This window comes from Canis lupus, chromosome 2, assembly GCF_011100685.1.
Source record: "Canis lupus familiaris isolate Mischka breed German Shepherd chromosome 2, alternate assembly UU_Cfam_GSD_1.0, whole genome shotgun sequence".
Classification (NCBI taxonomy): Eukaryota; Metazoa; Chordata; class Mammalia; order Carnivora; family Canidae; genus Canis; species Canis lupus.
This window is the reverse complement of record NC_049223.1, coordinates 34934003-34956675: the sequence shown is the minus strand read 5'-3', so window position 1 is coordinate 34956675 and position 22673 is coordinate 34934003. Positions and strand designations below refer to the sequence as shown.

The 22673-nt window shown below is 47.3% G+C and overlaps 3 protein-coding genes across 4 annotated transcripts; 1 reads left to right on the top strand and 2 right to left on the bottom strand.

Moving 5' to 3' along the window:
- The first annotated feature begins 137 nt into the window (after positions 1-137).
- DND1 (DND microRNA-mediated repression inhibitor 1) lies at positions 138-3083 on the top strand. Of its 2 annotated transcripts, XM_038530361.1 has the most exons (4): positions 138-420; positions 553-670; positions 1060-1521; positions 2144-3083. In XM_038530361.1, exons 1-4 carry the CDS (start codon positions 397-399, stop codon positions 2599-2601), a joined length of 1062 nt encoding a protein of 353 aa, XP_038386289.1. In that variant the 5' UTR covers positions 138-396; the 3' UTR covers positions 2602-3083. The 2 variants fall into 2 exon arrangements, with proteins under 2 accessions (XP_038386289.1, XP_038386288.1); XM_038530360.1 differs by having other exon boundaries at positions 372-670.
- WDR55 (WD repeat domain 55) lies at positions 2920-8157 on the bottom strand. The gene is made up of 7 exons (XM_038530362.1): positions 7862-8157; positions 4610-4710; positions 4440-4527; positions 4170-4349; positions 3974-4073; positions 3719-3888; positions 2920-3634 (listed from the first exon to the last, which is right to left on the bottom strand). Exons 1-7 carry the CDS (start codon positions 8056-8058, stop codon positions 3313-3315), a joined length of 1158 nt encoding a protein of 385 aa, XP_038386290.1. The 5' UTR covers positions 8059-8157; the 3' UTR covers positions 2920-3312.
- Positions 8158-10029: 1872 nt separating this feature from the next.
- IK (IK cytokine) lies at positions 10030-22561 on the bottom strand. Its single transcript, XM_038530347.1, has 20 exons — positions 22392-22561; positions 21787-21853; positions 19866-19958; positions 19332-19391; positions 18353-18520; positions 18040-18154; positions 17516-17586; positions 17374-17420; positions 15965-16128; positions 14624-14732; positions 14234-14273; positions 13877-14072; positions 13604-13622; positions 12661-12739; positions 12303-12383; positions 11981-12038; positions 10815-10903; positions 10510-10618; positions 10305-10339; positions 10030-10220 (listed from the first exon to the last, which is right to left on the bottom strand). The coding sequence occupies exons 1-20, from the start codon at positions 22405-22407 to the stop codon at positions 10193-10195; spliced, it is 1644 nt and encodes a 547-aa protein (XP_038386275.1). The 5' UTR covers positions 22408-22561; the 3' UTR covers positions 10030-10192.
- Positions 22562-22673: the final 112 nt, after the last annotated feature.

The window sequence follows — 22673 nt, the reverse complement described above, 5'->3', positions numbered from 1 at the left end:
GTGTCACTATGGCCTAGCCCTGCCTTCTCTGTGGGAGCTTGGGCCTCCTATTCCAACTACTTGAGCGGCGAAAACGGGGGGAAGGGGCGGGGAGGCTCTACAGTAGACCCCACGGGCTCTTCCCCAGGGTGAAGGGTGCCCTTGAGGCTCTTGCCTCCAGCGCACATCCAAGCCCTAGGAGTTGGGGCTGGTCGCACACTCACCGGTTTAGGTTTCTAGCTTTCACCTGAAAGTCAGGTTCCCGAGGCGCACGTGCAGTGGGTACCCCCACCCCCTTGGAGGGCGGGGTCGTGCTCAGAGCCAATGAGAGCTTGCGGGGAGGAGGGGTAGGGAAGCTTCCAGAGGCCTTTGGGGAGGAGGTTATAAAGGGGGTGCCGACGGGCAGCCGTGAGAGTCATGCAGTCCAAGCGGGAGTGTGAGGTAAGTGGCTGGCAAGGGGGCTCAACAAGCGCTAGCTGCGCAGGGGGTAGTGGCTCCTTGGGCTGCAGTTGCCCAGTCGCGGTGGGGACGGGCGTGGAGATCCGCCATTCCAGCCTGCCGTTTCCCCTTCAGCTATGGTGTGAGAGGGTGAATCCTGAGAACAAGGCGGCGTTGGAGGCGTGGGTCAGGGAGACGGGCATCCGCCTGGTGCAGGTGAACGGGCAGAGGAAGTATGGCGGGCCACCCCCAGGTACGGTAGTCCCAGCTCTACGCCCGTCGGGCTCCACCAGCCTCGACGGCCCCGACCGGCACCGCCTGGGGGAGGGGCCTGCCCCAGCGCTCTGCAGTCGGAAATCCCTTACCTATCCGTCGCCCCCGCTCGGGTCAAGCAGCTGAGGAAACTTGTCTGTGGCTCTCCGCCCGCCTGCCCCCCTCGAGGGTGGGAGCCAGCCTCACGGTGCACCCACCCTGCCAGCGCTGTAGTGGGCTCAGGCACCCAGTTATGCTGGCGACTCGGGGTGCGACTGCTGCACCCATTTCATAGACGTTTGCTCATAGGCCCTCTCGCGCTGGGTTCCCGGGCCCGAACCCGGAACCGTCCGGGAGGATGACGGTGCCCCTTTCCGCCCCTTCCCCCAGGCTGGGTGGGCAGCCCGCCGCCGGCCGGGTCGGAGGTGTTTATCGGGCGGCTGCCGCAGGACGTGTACGAGCACCAGCTGATCCCACTGTTCCAGCGCGTGGGCCGCCTCTACGAGTTCCGCCTGATGATGACCTTCAGCGGCCTGAACCGCGGCTTCGCCTACGCCCGCTACAGTTCGCGGCGCGGCGCCCAGGCGGCCATCGCTACGCTGCACAACCACCCGCTGCGGCCGTCCTGCCCGCTGCTCGTGTGCCGCAGCACGGAGAAGTGCGAGCTGAGCGTGGACGGGCTGCCTCCGGGCCTGAGCCGCCGCGCGCTGCTGCTCGCGCTGCAGCCCCTGGGCTCCGGCCTGCAGGAGGCGCTGCTGATGCCCAGCCCTGGGCCGGCGCCCGCGCAAATTGCGCTGCTCAAGTTCAGCTCGCACCGCGCCGCCGCCATGGCCAAAAAAGCCCTGGTGGAAGGTAAGGGGGCGGGGCTGCGGCCAAACATTATGATGCCATACTTTACCTGTCAGCATAGAAGGTAAAGCAGGATCTTAGGGTTAAGAACGCCTGAGTTTTAGACGTCATACATTTTTAATTTCCGTTGGTGCTACCCGGCACCACACATGTTGACGCTTCCCATGCATTATCTCGCAACTTACTCTCCAACATTCCAATGTTACACAGGATGATCTCCCTCTTTAGTTATGAAGAGAGGGTTTTGAGAGAAATTGATTTGCCCTAGGCAGTCTTACTGAGTCTACCTTTTATCTACTATAAACTGCCTCCCTAAGGCTGTTGTGAGAATTAGGTGGCACTTAACACATTCCCTGATTCTTGGCTAGTATTCACAGTAAAGGTAGTCACAGTAAAGGTTAGCTATTGTGATGGTCATGAGGTAGACAAAGCCTCCATCAGCCAGTACTCCCAACAAGGAAACTTAGAAGATAGCAGTTTCTTTTCAAAGAAACACTGGAAGCCTGGAGAAGTTGAACTTCAGGTCAGACCACCAGGAAATGGGAAGGCTAGAAGTTAAACAGGCAATGTAGGTTCTAAAGGGTTGGATCCAGGGCTTAGATCTCCTCTTGTCTTTCTCCTGCAGGGCAGTCACGCCTCTGTGGAGAGCAGGTGTCGGTCGAATGGCTCAAGCCAGACCTGAAGCAGCGACTCCGCCAGCAGTTCATGGGCCCCTCCCTGCAGGGCCTACAGCCAGAGGGCAGTCGACTGGCTCCCTCCAGGGACAAGCTGGAGTCCCAAGGGGCCCGCGCTACCCTGCAGCTGTTGTGCCAACAAATGAAGCTGGGTAGCCCAGTGTTCCTAACCAAGTGTTTGGGCACAGGCCCTGCAGGCTGGCACCGCTTCTGGTACCAGGTGGTGATCCCGGGACACCCGGTGCCCTTCAGCGGCCTCATCTGGGTTGTGCTGGCTCCAGAAGGGCAGGAAGGGCATGAAGTGGCTAAGGATGCTGTGTCTGCAAGGCTGCTAGAGGCACTGAGGGAGTCTGGAGCCGGCCTCTTCCGGTCTGCTGGGGCTGAGGCAGGTATGGTGGTTAAGCAGTGACCCTGTCTTCTTCACAGGCAGCCTGAACACATGGGCAGAGCCTGTGTCAGTCCCCAGCCCAGCAGGCCTGGGCAGCCACCATCTGATCTCAAGGAGGGAGACCACAGGTCCTGCCCTACCTCTGACACAGCCTCCCAGCTGGGGCAAGGCCCCAGGGCACCTGGGAAAGCTCAGGTTTGGCTAAGTGTGGGGAGGGACTTTGCTCTCCCCCTCCCAGCCCAGGGTCTGACTTGACCCTGTGGTATTCTGTAGCCATTCTCTGTGTGATACACATGCAAACACCCCTTCCTCTCCTCCCATAGCTTAACATCAATCTCGTTTTCCTGATTTGTCAATCTTTAATTTTATTTGGAGGCTGGCTGAGCCAGAGGGTCAGAATTCTGCCTTTTGTCCTCACTACTTAAGAGTCTGGTTACAGTGTATGTGTGATTTTGGGGTTTTTCTCTGCCGTTTGTATTTATATTAAACCCCTGGTTGGTGTACGCCTGTGTCCGTGCTATCTTGCCCCAGCTGTGGGCTTCTCTTACACTGGTAGAAGGAGTAGCTGCCACAGGGCAAGTACTTCCTCACATCACTGCCCTCAGTCTTGAGCCTCTGGCTATGCATCTTTGTGCACTGCGGAGTATTTTAAATTCAGAGCCTCTCTAGGTATCCAGCCCAGGATGTAAGACTTGCCCAGTGAGGTCCTATTTTGAGAGTCAACTTCTTTCCTCAATCACTGTCATCCTCACTCTCCTCCTCTTCCTTCTTAGCTGTGGATTCCTCTCCCTCTTCCCTCAGTCCTGCAAAGAAGTCCTCAGTGCTCCAAGCCTTGCTGCTTAGGGCTCGCAGTGGCCCTCCCTTCTTCTTGCGCCGGCGGTAGTCATCTACTACCACAGCCCGCAGCTGGGACATGTTCCAGAACTTGAGGCGCTGGTCATGGCCACTGCTGGCCAGGAAGTGGGTGCAGTGGGAGAGGGCCAGCTTCTCCACAGGCTCCCCAGCATGCTGGCCCACACTGCCCACCACTCGGTTCGGCAAGATATTGACAGCCCTGGGCAGAGAGAAAACAGTGTTTGGTCTTGGCTGGTTGGGTCTGTCCCTGGTGTGATCTGAGGGTGGTCCTGGCTTCTCTCACCTGATGACTCCATCAGTGGAACCAGTACACAGCAGGCTCTCCGTAACTGGAACCATGCAGTCAATAGACTCAGCTCTTAGGGCAAACCGATCACTTGTGGCCCCAAAGCCATTCCAGTTGAAGAGGTAGATGGTACCTTCACTGGAGCCACAGGCTACCTTCTTCCCATACTGTAGGAAAAGAAGGAAACTGTTTGTGGAGCCCCATCAAAATGGATCCCTAGCATATCCCCAAAACCCCAAAACCAGCTTGTACTTTCATGAGAGTGACAGAGGTCAGGTCTCCAGACTGAGGCTCTGAGAGCAGTTCAAACCGGCGTCGCCTGATGTTGAAGACACCAAGGCAGCCATCCCCACTGTAGAGAGAGCAGAGCAGCAGGCTTGACTAAAGCTCCTGTTGAAGGAGAGAGCTTTAACAGGGAAGGGAAAGGGATGCAGCTTTGAGGTTGTACCTGGCTGTAAGCAGCAGCTTCTTGGATGGGTCCAGAGCCATGTCAGCAATATATTCCTCATGCTGCCGCATATCCATTAAGGGGCCCTCCTTCCGCTGGTCCCAGAGCCGGACACCACCTGTGTCATCCCCAGTGACCAGGACATTCTCATCTACCAGCAGCAGACTGTTGATGGGGGCACTAGAGACACAAAGCTTCTTGAAGCATCTTTGTCCCAGGAGGAACCTACCACCTTACCCTTGACCTCAACACACAGTAAGTTCCCCTTACCCGTGAGCCTTGGAAATGCGTCTTTCCAGTCGGCCCTGCTCCACATCTAGTACATGGATGGCTTTGTCCTTGGAGACAGTAACAAGTTCTGGCGGGAAAGGTGCTCAGGTCATGGTGCTGCTCACTGCTCCCTTGTCACCAGATTGCCGGCTGCCTTCCCTAATACTCACTCTGTCCATCTTCAGAAAAGACTACGGCTCGGCACGATTTGAGGTGGTGACCTGAGGACCAGAGCTCCTTCGTTTCTCCCTCTTGGCAAGAGTAGGAAAAGCTAGGGAGGAGGAGGAGAGTGAATGGCTCCAGACCCTGCCAGCATGGAATATAAAGACCAACTAGGCAACCATCCACCTAACTAGGAATTGCTGCTTGTATACCACCAAACCTAAGGAACTTGCCATCCCAATTTTCCATTTTCAAATATTCCGTCTTTAACTCAAAGTACATTTGTTTAGGACTTCTTTGTGAACTGACCCCACATCACCCAGCCTGGGAAAATACTAGATCTGGACCACTATGGAGAGCATGAGATACTTGATAAAGACAGAAGAAGAACAGGGGCCCCTAGGTGGCTCAGTTGGTTAAGCATCTGCCTTTAGCTCAGGTGATGATTCCAGGGTCCTGGAATGGAGCCAGCCCCTCATTGGGCTCTCTGGTTGGGGGTGGGGGGGGCAGTCTGCTCCCTCTCCCTTTGCTACTCCCCTAGCTTGTGCTCTCTGGCTCTCAAATACAGAATCAAAAATGTTAAAAAAACAAAAAAACAGCCCCATAAATTGGAAATATAAAAATTAACAAGATGTGGCTGTTGTACTCCAGGTCTCTAGGAGCTAAAGAAAAGTTAAAACGAATTACAGCACACTGTGTCCACATGCTGAAAAGGAGGTAGAATCAAAATGGAGTTGAACAGAAAAGCACCAGCCTGGAAGTTCAGTTTTGAGGCAACTACCTGTCCAGAGTGTATCCCCAGTGCCTGCCTCAGAGCAGATCTTCAAAGGGGCCAGATGAAAAGGGCTTAGTTGCTGAGGAGTACCAGGTGAGCAGAACTGGGTCCGTTTGTTTGCTCTGTCCCAGTGCCTAGCATGAGAAAAGAGCCCTGGAAAGCTAAGGTAAAGATGTGAGTTGGGTCATGAAGAGTAAGTAGTTCACCTGGCAGATACTGGAGGCAGATATCAATGTCCCTTCTAGGGCAGACACAAGGAATGAGGGTTCCAGCTGCAGGAGAGTGAAATGGCTGAATCTGGAAAGATGGGTTGAACTGGACTTGAGACCTGATTGGCCAAGCAAAAATGAATTTAATCCTATGGGAAAAGGAACCTCTTAAGAATGGTCACGGGAGAGGTCAGAAACCCACCAAATGGGCATGGCTGGGGAGAGAGAAGGAGACAAACTGCAGTAATAGTGAGGTGCGTAAAAGTCGAGGTCCAGAGTATACACTTTTTTTTTTTTGCCATACTATACACTTGACCACTCTACAAGGTGGATATAGACAGACCTCCTTTTATTGTGCCTCACAAGTACTGCATTTATTTTTTTTTATTTTTTTATTTTTTTACAAACTCAAGGTCTGTACTAACCCTGTCTAGAGAAAGTCTATTGGTGCCATTTTTCCAACAGCATCTGCTTACTTTGTGTGTCTGTCACAGTTTGGTAATTCTTGCAATATTTCAAACTTTTTTTTTTTTTTTAAGATTTATTTATTTATTTATGATAGAGAGAGAGAGAGAAAGGCAGAGACACAGGAGGAGGGAGAAGCAGGCTCCATGCCGGGAGCCCGACGTGGGACTCGATCCCGGGACTCCAGGATTGCGCCCTGGGCCAAAGGCAGGCGCTAAACCGCTGAGCCACCCAGGGATCCCCTCAAACTTTTTTATTAGGATTATCTGTCACTAGTAATTGACTCACTCGTGATGGTTAGCATTTTTTAGCAATAAGGTATTTTTCAATTAAGGTATGTATATTATTTTTTAGACATAATGCTAGTGCACGTTTAATAGACTGCAGTATAGTGTATACTTACATGCATGGGGAAACCAAAAGATTCATGTGATTTTATTGCAATAGTCTGGGCAAAACCTGCAATATCTCAGAGGTATGCCTGTGTTATTATTCCCGTTTTTGAAGACGAAAATACGGACGTTAAATTGCCCAAGGAGACTGAAGAGGTTGAGGTTTAATGTCATTAGGTAAATATGACAGCACAACTCTTCTAGTTAAAACCTTCAATGACTTTTCACTGCTTCCAGCCTACTTCTCTTATTCAAAGTCAAATATGTTTTGAGCACTTAGCCTGGTCTAGAAGCAGACATAATGGAGAATAAAACAGACTAAAGATTACAGAAAAGTGTTTTTCAAACTCTAGTTATGACCTATTAGCTGGCTGCAACTAGCATTTTAGGTCTTTGTGCCTTCAGTTAAAAATGTAATAAGCCAGAAAACATCAGGGTGCATCACACATAATATATAAAGTATTTCTGGTATGGGGTGAAGTCAAAAAATTTTGAAAAAATGTTTTAGTTGAGAGGACAGGCATTCAGATAATTAAACAAATGGATGTAGGATTACAAACCATTATGAAATTTAGGAGGGAAAATTACCTGGTGCCAGAGTAGCTAAGTCTAAAGGGTAATCTCATTTAGTCGGGAATGGAGGAGTGTAGAGATAGATCTTGAGATCTGAGGGACACTGGGTACAAGTGAGGAGAAAAACGTTTTCCAAGAGAAAGAATAACCTGCGAAAGAGCTGTGGATTTAAGGTCCACATGAAAGGTAAGAATGAATGAACACAGAAATTAAAGGGGAAAATGAGCGAGGACTGGACGTCCAAGACCCTTAAAACAAAAGTAAACTATTGAAGGGTTTTAATCAGGAAAGAGGGCACGTGGGTGGCTCGGTGGTTAAGCTCCTGCCTTTGGCTCAGGTCCTGATTCCGGGATTCTCGGATGGAGTCCCTCATTACGCTCCCGGTGAGGAAAGGAACCGGTTTCTCTCGCGGCCTATGTCTCTGCCTCTCTTTCTGTGTCTCTCATGAATAAATAAGATCTTTTAAAAAAACTTTTAATCAAGAGGTGGTTGGATTTGTGTTTTTGAAAGATTAAAGCCGGCAAGAAGCAAAGCTGGCGGAGGAGGTGCGGCGTGTTCCACCCGGTTTCAGGCAGGCTTTATACAGTCCGGTGAAAAATAACTGTCCTGAACGCTTTTTGTCCCGGTACTGTCTCTGGGCTTTGTCAGGACACTCCAGCCATTTTGTCTTCCTTTCAGTTGTTGCAAGAGACTGTGTGGTAACTGGTTTAAAACCAAACGTTACTGAACGAATTGGACCAGAAGTGTCTTGAAAGATTTGTCTCCCTGCACCTTTCTCTCCTCATTCCGCCTCCATCCCTATGGAGCTCCCAGATCCCGCAGTCCCGAGCCCTGCCCCACACTTACACGAACACGTCCCCGTCCACGTCCCCCGCCGCCAGGAGGTCGCGGGCCGGATGGAACGCCAGCCCGCTGGCCGGTGCTTCCAGCACGATGTCTTCCGGAGTTTCTCGGATGCGGACCGGGGCTTCCGTGGAGTCGGGGTCTTCCTCGTCGCTCCCATCCTCGGCTGGCCTCTCCTCACACGCACGACCGTGGTCCATAAGCCGGAGGAGGCCGCGCTACTCCGCACCTGAGCTGTGGGCCCAAAAACCTCCCACGGGACTGGGGGAGGGCCCGAAACGCCACTTCCGCCTGGGGGCGGAGCCGGAAGTGGCGCTGGGCCGGGAACGGGCGGGGCCGGCTGGCGAGTAGGTGTGGGTGGAGCGAATCCCCGGACCCGCCCTTTCCTGGACCAAGTAGATGTCCGTACTATCAGTGCTGTCCTTGGTCACATCACTTAAATTTGGGAACTGTAAGTCCTTTTCCCTCATCTTGATCGATGCTGACAGTGTGGTACTCCCTCCTGTGACTAGTAGGAATGATTTACTGCCCTGAGCAGAGGAGAAGGGGACCCCAGCCTTTCCTGGCTTGGTGACACCCAAGAGCAGCCTTCAGCTTAGTCCAGAGGCAGCAAAAGCGAGAATGTGATTTGCAGAGGTCGTGGACAGTAGGCAGCCCGAGGACGCGCTTAAACTGGGGCGGTCTGTGCTCAACATCTTTGGGGAAACAGGAACAGCGCCCTGGCGGTTTCTTCACTTTGGCTGCATACCCTCAAGTGGGCCAGGCCAGCAGTGCTCAGAGCTGGCAAGGAGTTCTGAAGAGAAAAATGGGCACAACTGTCGACGTTAACATTCTGGTTACCAAAGATTCCATAAAGATGGGAGCACTCTTTGGTGGGGCAAGTAAGGACACAAGCTTCTGGGACTGAAGAGGAGCCTCACATCACTGTGTGACTAGGCCTTCTAAGACATCTTATATGCTGATGCCCAACCCGCTTAAGGAGAGGTGAAAGTGAGGCGAGGGACCTCAGAGAAGCTCTATGTCCTGTGTGAATGGAAAAGTTGCCATGTGAAGTTCGGGGTCCTTGTGACTCACCATATGACCAACCAGAGGACCTTGAGCATGTCCACCAGGCTTGGTGATATTTGCAGAAACTGACTTTATTTTTTTTTAAGTAAGATCAACACCCAGTGTGGGGCTTGAACTTACAACCCTGAGATTGAGAGTCCCATGTTCTGTCAGCAAGGCTCCCCTGCAGAAACTGATTTTAAATGGACAGTCAACCCCCAGGTTGTTTTTAGTTGTTGTTTTAAGTAACCTCTATGCACAATGTGGAAGAGCTTGAACTCAGGATTCAGTCATGTTCTACAGACTGAGCCAGCCACGCACCCCAACCCCCAGGTCTTAAATTTAATGACTCTCTAGGTATCTTCATCTAAGCCAGGTCTCTGTGATCTTTTTCTTAACTGGGAACACTGTCTACAACCATGAAACCAGGGTGTCCTTTACTGTCTCATATTAGGCATTCAGGGTGCTATTGCAGAGAGCGCCCCATTTCAGTCTCCTAAATGCCATGCACAAAGCTGGCTTCCTCAAACACTCTTGCCCTATCAAGCTGAAAGTGACCAAAGGCAAAGGTTAAGGGGGGCTTCTAGCTTTCCTCGTATGAGCTGATCCTACAAGTCTTAGGCTTAGGGCAGGCAGTGGCAAGGTAGGGATCCAGCCAGAAAAAAACCCTTATGAGAACCAGGCCAAAGTGCTTGTGATGAATAGAAAGGAGGAAATGTTGGGGACAGAATGATTCAGAAGCCAAGGGAGGGATCCCTGGGTGGCGCAGCAGTTTGGCGCCTGCCTTTGGCCCAGGGCGCAATCCTGGAGACCCGGGATCGAATCCCACATCAGGCTCCCGGTGCATGGAGCCTGCTTCTCCCTCTGCCTGTGTCTCTGCCTCTCTCTCAATCTCTCTGTGACTATCATAAATAAATAAAAAATTAAAAAAAAAAAAAAAAAAAACAGAAACAGAAGCCAAGGGATCCATCTTGGGCTTTGGCAGACATTTCAGGGTGTTGATGAGCACCAAACCTTGCTTAACACAGGGATCCCCCAAGACTCCTCCCCGAGATTATCCCTTCAGTCAGAGAAGCAGCAAGCAATGTGTGCTAAGAATTTCTAAAGCTCTCAGGAGGACATAATTCCATTTTTGTTCCCCAACTAGATTTAATGGAACTAAATGATTATACAATAACATTTTATATACATTCAAAGAGACCTTGCAACTTTTTTCGGAATTGCAGAAAGCAAGCACTTGTGAGCCCATTCCTTTTGGGGAATCATTTTTAGACTTGGAACTGGAGATTAGTATTTTGGTCTTTTCACTTCAACTCTGCAATGGAAGGAGAAATAAGTCAATGTAAGATCAATACTCTAAGCAATTCCCACAGTGCCCCAGAAGAGTACTGCTGCTCACCCATCGGCCTCCATCTTCTTCCTCTTCTCAATGATCTACAAAAAGAACAGTTACACTCAACAGTTATGCTGTCCATCTAAGCTCACATGAGGTACCAGGCTGACCTCTCCCCTATTTCCTTGGCTCTCCAACCCTGCCTATTCCTTCATCTGTAGGCCACTGTCTCCTCCCAGATGAAATCCACCCAAGAGGTGATCTCACTTACCGCACTAATCTTCTTCCACTGGCGATCAAGCTCTGCCTTATCATTGGTTTCCTTGAAGCGCCTGGTTTTCCGCCCTTCAGACATCTTGATGCCATACTGGAATGCAGCCCTGAGAAAAATAAAGGGCAGTTGGAGGAAAGAAGGCATCAGAGGTTGCACAGCAGTACCAAGGTATTCCCAGATGGCCCTGTGACTAAAGAACCTATTTAGGAATGCCTCAGCCAGACTACACCTTCGGGTTAAGGCTGGCCCATCCCCTCATCATCCCTCTCATCACTCCCTGGCCATATTTAGTACTGACTCACTTGGGCAAAGCCTCCTTGTTGTTCATATATTCGCTGTATTCCTCCTGGGTATCAAAGTCCCAGCGGCCTAAGGGGCCTTTCTTATTACCCTGTTAGAAGACAGAATGGGAACAAGGAAGAAAGAAATGTCAGTGGAAACAATTCTTTAGCCCTTACCTAAAGCCAGGTTCTCCCACAATCCTGTTTCATTATTCATAAATCCCACCCTAATAAATAATAACAAATGCTTACTAGTACCAGACATTATTCTGAACACCAAACACATTTTTAATTCTCTCAAACTCTATTAAAAGAGAACCATATTCCTCTCTATTCTCCTGATGAGGAAACTAGGTCATGAAACTGATAAATGGCAGAACCAGGGTAAGCAAGTCTCCAACATGGAATTAAACCAGGCTCAAGCACTGCAATAAAGAGAAACAAGGAAAAAGGAGACGAAATTTCTTCACCATTAAAGGTGTTATTTGTCAGGGCTGTGGTTGTTTTTGTTAAGTAGGCTCCACACCCAGTATGGAACCCAATGTGGGGCTTCAGTTCATGACACTGTGATCAAGACCTGAGCTGCGATCAGGAGTCTTACACTTAACTCTCTGAACCACCCAAGTGCCATGAGGTTATTTTTAAGACTAAGAACACTTCAATCCTGGCTAGAATAAAACTCACTTGTTTTGTAAACACTGAAATTCCTTCTACCCTTTCTATTTATGCACTAAAGTCTTGCTTACTCCCTAAGTATGGAAATCAAAGCCCAGCACTTTGTAGAAAATAAAAATCTATTTTTGGCCTATCTCACTTGCTTTCATACTGACACTTTAAAAGGTAAGCTTTCAGGATGCCTGGGTGGCTCAGCGGTTTAGCATCTGCCTTTGGCTCTGGTCATGATCCCAGAGTTCCAGGATCAAGTCCCACATCAGGCTTCCTACATGGAGCCTGCTTCTCCCTCTGCCTGTGTCTCTGCCTCTCTGTCTCTGTCTCTCACGAATAAATAAATAAAATCTTTTAAAAAGGTAAGCTTCCTATGACTCCACAATGCTGTTGCTCTTACTGTCAGCTGAGGGCAGGTTATGGCCCAGAATATGAGACAAAGATCTGTTGGGAGTCAGGAAGGGGGTATGTGCTGAAGAATAGCTGCCCAAGAATCCCTACCCATCCTTCCAACTCCACACCTGGTCCATTTTGCTGTAATCCACCTCCTCATCACTATCCACAGCCATGTCATCCATCCTAAAGAGAAGCAACAGTTAAAAACATTAAACAGATGGTACAGACCCAGACCCCTATAGTTTATTCAGAAACCTACCCAGCTAAGATGTTATATGCCTAAAAATGACCCCTACCCCAACCCAAGACCTCCCACTCAGCACCTAGAAGAACAATTCATCTAAGTAAGAAGTATCCCTGTGTCCCAGGTAATCAAGTTTACACTTCATTCCCCTCTCTATAACTTGTTCTCCAATCATTTCAGCCTCCTTTAACAGTCTTACATACGTGGCTGGGTAACATTCGGCATAACTGTTGGACATTCCAAAAAAGTCTCCTAGTTGCTTTTTGTCCTCTGGCTTCTTCAGCATATGCTATGTTAAAGAAAATAATTCTACGTATAGCAGAAAGCTTCAAAAAGGAAGGGCCAAGAACCAGAAGCCCCAACATGAAAACTTTTAAGGACTTGAATGGGTCCTCTGAGAAATGGGAAAGACATGACTGCAGCCCTGTCAAAATTTAGCATAAAAAGCAAAGCGTGAAGTGGGGGCTGGGGGTTCTGGGGAAGCAGGGAGGTGGGTGGAATTAGAATGAAAACAGGATAACACTATTCTAGAATCCAGCAACATAGTGAAATAAAGGATATGACTCAGTGCCTTCCCAGCCAGCAGACCCAGCAAACTTTTCATTGATTGACTTGATCAACTCCTTAGCAGATCCAGGTCCTAAGGGAAAAGATCATGAAACAAGGAACTTACAAATCTGCACCACCCCCCAACACACTTTTAATGTTTTTATAATACTTTTTTTTTAGGCAACAGAAAAAACTTTTAGCTAACAAAATTGTAATCAAATTCCAACTAATAAGCTACTCTGGGGCCCCTGGGTGGCTCAGTTGGTTGAGCAGCAGGCTTCCAGGGCTCTCAGGGCAGTAGAATCCAGCCCCATGTCAGGCTCTGCACTCACTGGGGAGTTGGCTTGATTCTCTCCCTCTCTCTCTCCCCTCCTCCCACTTGTGTGTGCATACTCTCTAAAATAAATGAATCCTTGAAAAAAAATTACAATAAAAATAATGAGCTACTCTGGTTAAGATGGAGTTGTGTACACACAATACTGCTGATTCGACCTGACTCACGTCTTCAGAACCCCACCACTGGAGGAACTGTATCTAACAGAGCAAATATGCCCTGCCATTGCCCAAAAGATGCAGATAACCCAGGCTCATCTTTCTATTCTATGGAGCAAGACAAGCATTCTTTTTTTTTTTTTTTTTTTTTTTAAGATTTTATTTATTTATTCATGAGAGACACAGAGAGAGAGGCAGAGACACAGGCAGAGGAAGAAGCAGGCTCCATGCAGGGAGCCCAATGTGGGACTCGATCCCGGGTCTCCAGGATCACACCCCGGGCTGAAGGCAGCGCTAAACTGCTGGGCCACCAGGGCTTGCCCGCCAGACAAGCATCTTAATGAGAACCCAGACCAGGAAGTCCCAGTCTCAACCTCTGCCAGCTCTGAGCTCTAGGATAGACTCAGCCCAGGGGAAAGCAAGACCACCAGATCGAACGCAAGATGTCTCATGTATCACCCACCTTTGTCAATGTCCATGGGCTGGAAAGAAAACAGAAACTGAAGTGAGTAGTGCTATGACGAATTCACGCTCATCCCTCCCCTGCTTGATTATCTGTAAATCAACTCCCTACCCACTTCCTGCCTCATTTCCAGGATGCTTCCCACCCTGGATTAGCTGGCCCCGTTGCCACTACAGAGCCATAAGTCACCTAGGTAACAAATGAATCTTGTATCTGGCGGGGCAGGCACAGAGATGGGCAGCTCCACCACTTGGTACCAGGGCCATCTCTCACCTCATCATCCACTTTCGGCTTCTCAAAGTAGCTGTGCCTCTTCTTCTCTTCCTCTCTCTCTCTCTCTCGGTCTCGGTCCCGCTCCCGCTCCCGGTCTCTCTCCCGATCACGCTCTCGCTCCCGATATCTCTCCCGCTCCTTATCCCGAGGAGTCTTGGTTGTGGATGGCACATAATCCCCAATGTCTTCAAATATACTAGAAAAACAGAGATCACTAGCTGCCAAAGTCATACACACTTCCGTTTTCCATGGCCATTTTTCCAGATTCTCAGGTCAAGGCCTCCCCAAAATGCCAAAGACAAGAAACACAGAGCCCTTTTCTCACACATATCAGGTGACACGGGCTGGGATACATACTTCATGTCGGCCTCAGGGGGTTTCTTCTCTTCCATCTTCCCTAAAATGTACAAGGAGTAGTAAAGAAAACATTCCTGAGTTGATTCCCACTCAGTCCAACATGTTCTCCACCTTCAAATGCCCATTTAAACATCTGTTTAGAAGGTGGGATAACAAAAGCTCCCGATACTCTCCCTCCTCAGGCCTCAAAGTGGACCACTGTTTCCTGGGTAGGTCAAACAGACAGAACCTGGAAGTAACCATCTCCTTGTTAATGTTCCAATGCTCCCATTTCTTCTCCTCTTCTGGAGCCTCACAATGCTCTGGACACAGAAGGCTCCAGGAAACCTCGGTTCCACCCAATAATGTCCCTCCAGGGTTAAGGTTTCTCTCCATAACCCTCCAGGTTACCTTTATCCTTCTTCTTGAGCTTCTTATTGCGGGTACCCTGACGCAGGTATGAAAGGATCTGGGTGAGCTTGCTGATTACGATGTCATTTGTGGTCAGTGTGGTCTGGGCCTGAAACCCCAAGCAGCAAGGGTGTTATCCCATAAAGCAAGAATCTCTTCATTCATTCTTTCATTCAACGAATTCAAGAATAATTATTTTTTTTAATTTTTTTAATTTATTTATGATAGTCACACAGAGAGAGAGAGAGAGGCAGAGACACAGGCAGAGGGAGAAGCAGGCTCCATGCACCGGGAGCCCGACGTGGGATTTGATCCCAGGTCTCCAGGATCGCGCCCTGGGCCAAAGGCAGGCACCAAACCGCTGCGCCACCCAGGGATCCCTCAAGAATAAATTATAATCAACCAGGTAAAAAATAGGGAAAACAGGTGTCATAGAACATTCCAGGCACACAGAGTAACATATATGAAGGTCTGGGTCAAAAGCGAAATCTAGGGCATCTGGGTGGGTCAGTCGGTTGGGTATCTGACTGTTGATTTCAGCTCAGGTCATGATCTAACGATTGTGAGATCAAGCTCCGCAATAGGTGTGGAGCCTGCTTAAGACTCTCTTTCCTTCAGCCCCTCCAACCTCTCCTCCCCTCCCTCCCACACTCTCCCCCTCTCTCTAAAAACAAAACAGTAAATCTAGCATATTCAAGAACATGGGATTCACTGGAGAACAAACAGGGAATCATGGTAAAAAGAAGCTCAGAAGGCCGACGTTGCAGGAGCTCAGAGGCCACAACAAAGATTTTACTCTTTATACTAATAACGAAAAATCACTGAAAGCTTCTCAAGTGTGGTGAGACAAAAATTCACATGTTGAAAAGATCACACTGGCCATATGTAAAAATCACAATAGAAAAGGGGTTAGGAAGATTGTGGGGTTATGATTAAAAGTACAGAGGTATTTTTTTTTGGGGGGTGATGAAAAATATTTCACGCTGAGTGATGGCTGCGTAATTCTACAAATACTAAAAGCCATTGAATTGTACATTTTCAAGAGGCAAATTATATGAAACATGAATTACAACTCAATAAAAATAAAATAGTAGAAAGAAACCAGAGTGAAAGTGAGGAAACAAAATAGGGGTATCTTTTAATAGTTCCAATAAGACACGATAGCTTCAACTGGAATGTTGATAGAGATAAGTGAATGGATTCAATGAAAATTTACAAAGTAAAAAGTGAACAGGCTCATAGTGATGGGTTAAATGTGGTGGATGAGGCCCAGGGTAGAACTGAGGCTGATTCCCAGGTCTGAGGCCCACATGACAGGCTCTCAGGACTTGGATCACTTACCTCCATGGTGGGGCAATCTGCTTTGCTGCGGATCAGTGTGGTGGGGATATCCGTGTCAGCATACTCATCATCCAGGTCTACCACATAGGCCATGCGGCCTGGGAGGAACAGCTCATTCCGTTCATACGCCTTGCTCCTAAAGAGTGTGCGGTAAACATTGCGGCCTATGAAAAGAAGAGGAGGAAGCATAGCCACTGAGAAACTTCTACAACAGCTGCCATTTAGCAAGTGCTTACTCTGTGCCACATACTATTGCCTCAATTTTCACAAGAGCCCTGTAAGGTACATGTTATCATCTCCTTTTAAATGATCAGAATACTCAAGCTGAGAGTGAAGCAATTTACCTAAATTCACACAACTACTAAGCAACGGAATAAAGAATAGGGCCCAGCCTGTCTAACTCCAAAGCCTGAGCTCCTATCCACTCTTTTACATTGCCTTCTCAAAAGTACCATGGGCCTCACATTGTATTAGGTCCCATGAGGAAGAAGGATGAGGCTTAAGGGGATACTGACAATGATGGGAAAATCAGCTCAGCTACATGTGCAACATAATTACAATGCATATACTGTTTTTTGTTGCTGCCATGAGGTGAATTAACTCCATTTTTGCAGATAGACAAACAGGCACTGAGACTTGTGAAGTCAGTTGCCTAATATCACATGCCTCATATGGTTTTATCAGTAGGATTCAAACCCCAGTCTTTGACTGTAAATTCTGAGCTTTTATTTATTTTTCTAAAGATTTTCTTTATTGGGATGCCTGGGTGGCTCAGCGGTTGAGCATCTGCCTTTGGCTCAGTGCGTGATCCCGGAGGCCCCTGGATCAAGTCCCACATCAGGCTCCCTGTGAGAAGCCTGCTTCTCCTTCTCCCTCTGCCTATGTCTCTGCCTCTCCTCTCTATCTGTCTCTCATGAATAATCTTTTAAATCTTTTTTAAAGATTTTCTTTATTTATTCATGAGAGACACAGAGAAAGGCAGAGACACAGGCAGAAGGATAAGCAGGCTCCCTGAAAGGAGCCCGATGTGGGATTCGATCCTGGATCCTGGGATCACGCCCTGAGCCAAAGGCAGACGCTCAACCACTGAGCCACCCAGGTGTCCCAAATTCTGAGCTTTTAATCACCAACCACGCTAGCTCTTCTAATGCATAAGCTGTAAGCTACCTCCCTTAATGCATAAGCTACAATCTGCAAGACCTTCCAACCTAATTAAGACATTAATAACATACACGAAATGACTAACCCCACATCTGAGTTCTAGTAGAGTATTCTAAGAGAAGTCACTAATCTGGGGGCAAGAAAGAGAACAGTATGACACGAAGGGGAAGCATATTCTGCCCAGAGCATTAAATTCCCTATAATTTACCTAAAATGCACAACCTCTAGTGTAGAAATTCTATACTCACCCAAGCGCGTCTTAAATTCAATTTTATTCTCAGGATCTTCATCTTTCCTGAAAAGACAAAAGAATTTTCCTTTTAGCCAAATGTGTTCCTACTTTAAGTCCCACTCACCTAAACTTAGAAGCTTTCCCTGATGTTTACACACTTAGTTTCCTTCTGAGGCTTTTCCATAAGTTCTTCCTCTTCTTTCTCTTTGCTGGCAATCTCAGCTCGTACCTAACAGGAAAAAAGCATGTAGGGTTTAGACATTTATTCATTTTACAAACATTTACCTAACACCACTATCTACCACATTGTGCCAGAAACCAAGGACTTAAAACTGAACAAGACAATACAGTCCTTGCCCTAATGGAGCTTACAGCAGAAGAGACAAATGAAAAAATGTGATAACTGTGATATGTGAAATAAGAGAGATATGGAGGGTACAGGAAGTGGGAAGTGAGGAGTGGGGTTTAACCATACTTGGGTGATCAGGGATGGCTGCCCCCCCAAAAATACAACCCTTGAGGCTGAGACTTGAAGGATGAGTAGCACTTAGTCCTACATAGGAGGAACCATTAGCCCTTCTCTATGGTGTGGGCTAACAGTCTCCCCTCCTTCACCTTGAAAGGCCCACAGAAGAGCATTCAGCATTCTATGATTACTCTCCACCCACCCACCAAGGATCACCTTTTGAAGCAGAGCAAAATCCAACCCTTTCACCAAATGAGTATGTTCCATGTCACCACCCAAGAACTTGGACTCCTGGATCAACTGTCTTCTCTTCTCTGCAGCTGACTTGTCCCTGTATAATGAAAGAAGCCACATTAAAACAGTCCTTTGTGAGTGCCTCTCACAAAGTGCCTTTCAAGTGTCTCTCTTGAAATGGCCCAGCTCGGGCTCCAAAGTGGGGAAAGCTCATTTTTCATTAGGAAGAATTCACACTGTGACTTTAAGACTCTGGAGGCTGAGGGAATCATGCCCTGGCAGCCTGGGTACTCACGCTTCAGCAGTGGGGCCCACAGCCCTGTAGTTAGCTGTGGTACTGATCAGCTCCGTTTCCTCATAATCTTTGTTCACACCATCTCGCCGTTCCTTGGCACGGTCACGATATTTCTCTGCTAGCTCTCTCTCTCTCTCAATTTCTTGTTGACGAAGCTTGGCATAATAACTGTGACCATGGAAAAGCAAATGCATAAGGCTCACCAGCTGCTATCCCAAGGTCAGTAGAATTCTTCCTATTTCATCCAACTGTCTGGTGAAAGCTCATATATGTCCTGATAGTACTGCTGTCACCCTCGGATAATCCTCAAAATCAGAACTATGGCTTCATCCAGTTCAGAGAGATACTCTTTCAATGCTGCCTCAGGACATTCCATGTCACTTCAGAATTCTTTAATGCCGTATCACTGAGTCTCTAACAGGTTATGAGACTTTTCCATAGGACAACTAAGAAGTTATCTAAATTTATATCACCTTCCATATTTCAACTAAAAATAAGTCATTCCTTGCTGGTCTTCCCCAAAAAGAAAGGCCAGCAAAATACCAGGTCCAGGAATTTTAGTATCTTATAGATAATGATGATAATGATGGTGGTGACAACAGCAGATAGGATTTATTGGGTAATTAAAATATCCCAGGCACTAAATGCTTACATGCACTATCATAATTGATCCTCTTGACAACCAGATGAAAGTTACGAAATCACTCTCTGTTCTACCCATTAGAATATCAAGAATTAGAAATATTAGGGACTATGCCCACAGTTATCTTTTGTCTTTTCAGGAACTGGTAAAGTTGAGACTGAAATCCTGCAGTCTGACTCCAAAGTCCTAAATTCCCACTTATCACTCCTATCCACTAGAGAACCTCAAGACAATACAGAAAAATCTTAATCTCTAGCCTCATAACTACTAGCCCCTATGCCTTTCACTCAAACACTATCCAATCTATAGCCCAACATTCCTCTATCTTTCCTTCACCTCTTCTTTTTTCTCCTTCGTGCAGCTGGGTCTTCATCCTCATTGTACTCCCTTGGCATCCTAGAAGACAGAGAAATTCACTAATGGCAAAATATTGCCAGAGCCCCAGAAAACCCCAACAAGTGGCCTTGAAGAATGAAGAAAGGCCTAGATTATGGAACAAAGCAACAGCTTCAACCATGCAGAGATCCAGGTCTACATTTGTAGGTGAGTGGTCCTAAGCTTTAGAAAGTATCACAACCACCTGAAGTATCTGAGTCTACAGGGCTGGAATCGACCCTGGAAGCTGCCCATTTAAACACTAGCAGCAACTCTAATAGTACAAGTGGTGTGTGGAACACACTGTCAGATCTTAGAACACCCTCATCTTCACTGGAGCTTCAATCTCCAGTCGGAGAGAATCAGAATCATAGGCTTTGAAAAAGAACTAGGCCTTCCAGCTCCTAAGACAACTAGTTTGGTAGATTTTCTGTAGGAAGGAGATGGGGGGAAAAAAAGGAGATGCGAAACAGGTTGGAAAACCCCAGAACTTACTCATGGTGACGTGATTTAGAGGGCGGTGCAGAGGTGGGTGCAGCCCTTGGGGTCATGAGAAGTTTCCTGAAATCTTCATTGGTGAGTTTTGATCTTAGAAGGCAAAAATTTTAAAAATTAGTACCCAATAAGAATTGGGAAAGGAGTATGTAAAATACATGGTTAACTTTATTAGAAATCAGGAAAATATAAAACAAAAACATAGCACTCTTAATGCTTCAAAGCACTATTAAAAAGTCTGATAAATCAAGTATGAGTGAGAATTTGGGAAATGAATATTCCGCTAAGGGGAATGTACATCAGTATAGCCAATGGGACGGCAACCTGCCTGTATCAAAATTTAAGTGTGTATATCCTATGACCTAGCAACACCATTCACCTATATTTAGATTCGATAATCACTGGCATAGGTGTATAAAAAGGCTTGTAAAAAAATGTTCAATTTCAGCTTTGAAAGTAATACAAACTTGAAAGCAACCTAAATGTCCATTAACTAGAGACTAAATGGTAACAGTGTTTCCCAAATGGGAGGCAAAGAGCAATGAAAGAGATAATTTTAGGGGCACCTGCCTGCCTTCAGCTTAGATCATGATCTCAGGGTCCTGCAATTGAGCCCTGTGGCTCAATGCCTATATGGCGTCTGCTTCTCCCTCTCCACCTCTCACTTGTATGTGTGTGCACACTCTCAAATAGATAAACAATATCTTAAAAAAAAAAAAAAAAGATAATTTTAATCGGTACAGTGACAAAGACTCACTCCTTGACCAAACTTTAGTCAGGCCCCGTTGAGCCCTCTTCTGACAGGCTGCCCCTTAGCCTGCTATGCCCAGTTTGAGCAAAGAATCCTGCTAAGTGTTCCCAAGGAAGACATTTACTGTAATAGGAATAAAGACTACTGCAACAGGGGAGAGGGAATGAAACTCAACTCTGAATACAAACTGGGACAACTGGGGATTTATAAAGAAAATCACTAAGAGGAACTTGGTTAGCCATGGGAGGGGAGGGGGAGGCCCTTGACTGAATCTACTTGATTACTTAAGGGGATTCTCCATAAATTGTCTTAGCAGCATTCTTTGCTAAAACTGAGCCTAGCAGGACTAGTCAAAAATAGACCCCAGAGAAGCCTGAGGAAAGTCTAGTCAAGGACAAAGTCCTTGGGGCACCTGGGTAGCTCAGTTGGTTAAGTGTCGACTCTTAGTTTTGGCTCAGATCTTGATCTCCAAGTCTCCAGTTGGAGAGATCAAGCCTGCGTCAGGCTCCTCATTCATCAGGGAGTCTGCTTCCCTTCTCCCTCTCCCTCTGCCCCTCTGTGTTGCTCACACATACTCTCTTTCTCAGAAATAAACAAATCTTTAAAAATAAAAATCCCTTTATATATATGTATATGCATGTTGGAAAAGACTTTATTATTTGTAAGTTGAAATATTAAAATTAAGTAGCATTATTTTATTTGTATATATAAATAAAACACCTACTGCCACTTGCTTATTTTCCATCCTGGAGATGATTTTCATGGCAGTGACACAGACTACTTTTTTTCCTTTTTTTTTTTTTTAAGTAAGGGGGTAAAAAAGACGTAAAAAAGGAACAGTGGTTACCTTTAAGAAAGGAACTGGAATTAGGATTATTATCAAACACATCATTACCCTCCCTCACTTCTACTTTAATTTTCTACCAGAATCAACTATTATCATGCGTAATTAAACATTAACTTTAAAAACTGGCACCCTCCCAGCCAGAATTTTCCCTCTAATACTCTCATGCAGTTGACCTGATCCAATGAAAGTTCAGAGATAAAGGGGAAAGGGTACATTTTTGTTCGCCATCCTTGCTGACAAGGCATTTAGAATTATTTCACCATCACCACACCACTCTATTCATCCCTCAGTTCATGCCCAGAGTACTATATTGGAACACTCACTGGTGGAAGGAGTGAGGATCATCCACATCGTGGCCATCTGGAGCCAAAGGGTTGGAGAACGGCTCACCTAAAAAAAAAAAAAAAGAAAAATTGGCGTTAATTTAATCAATCTCTTTCGTGTCAGTTCCTGTGCCAAAGTTGGGACTCTATTAGTAAACAACACTGATGTTTTCGTGTCAAATTGCTCAGTCTAATGAGGAAGAAAAACACAGCGACAGTGACAATGCAACGTAATAAATGCCCAAGAGAGAAAATACAAGGAGCTGCTGGGGCAGAGAAGTGGGCCCCTAAACCGGCGCTGGAGAATTAGCAGATACTTCCGGAAAATGACATCTAATATACTCTGTGTTAAGATCAACTGGCGCAGCCCAAAGTCAGGTGCTGGCGGTAGCGAGTAGTTCACAAACACACCCCTGGTTATTTGGGGCAAGGACAACGCTTAGAAAGACAACAGTCCGGAGCTGCCTGGCTTCATTCGAGACCCAACGGCTTCGCCAGGTCCCAGCGTCACACCACCTACACAGGGCTTAAACTGTGAAGTGAAAACAACGTGCCAAGCGTCCCAAATCCTGCAGGTAATAATGGACAGATGACCCGAGCCTTACTGTCTCGTTCCGGCATTTCGTCGGCGGTGTTTCAACGCCAGCAGGGACTGAAGCTCCAAAGACAACACAGCCGGGATAAGCTTTTTCCCACCATGCACCTCAGGAACCAGCCCACAGTGCTTTGCGCTCCAAAACCTTTCCGCCACCGCCCACTCGCGAAGAAATTGGAGAGAAAGCGGACCACTCCCTCTGCAATCCTTTTAAGGCATTGGCTAACTCTTACCGCGCCCTACGTCGTCTAACTCTCGCGGGAACTGTAGGGACCGGGACTGGTCGGATTGG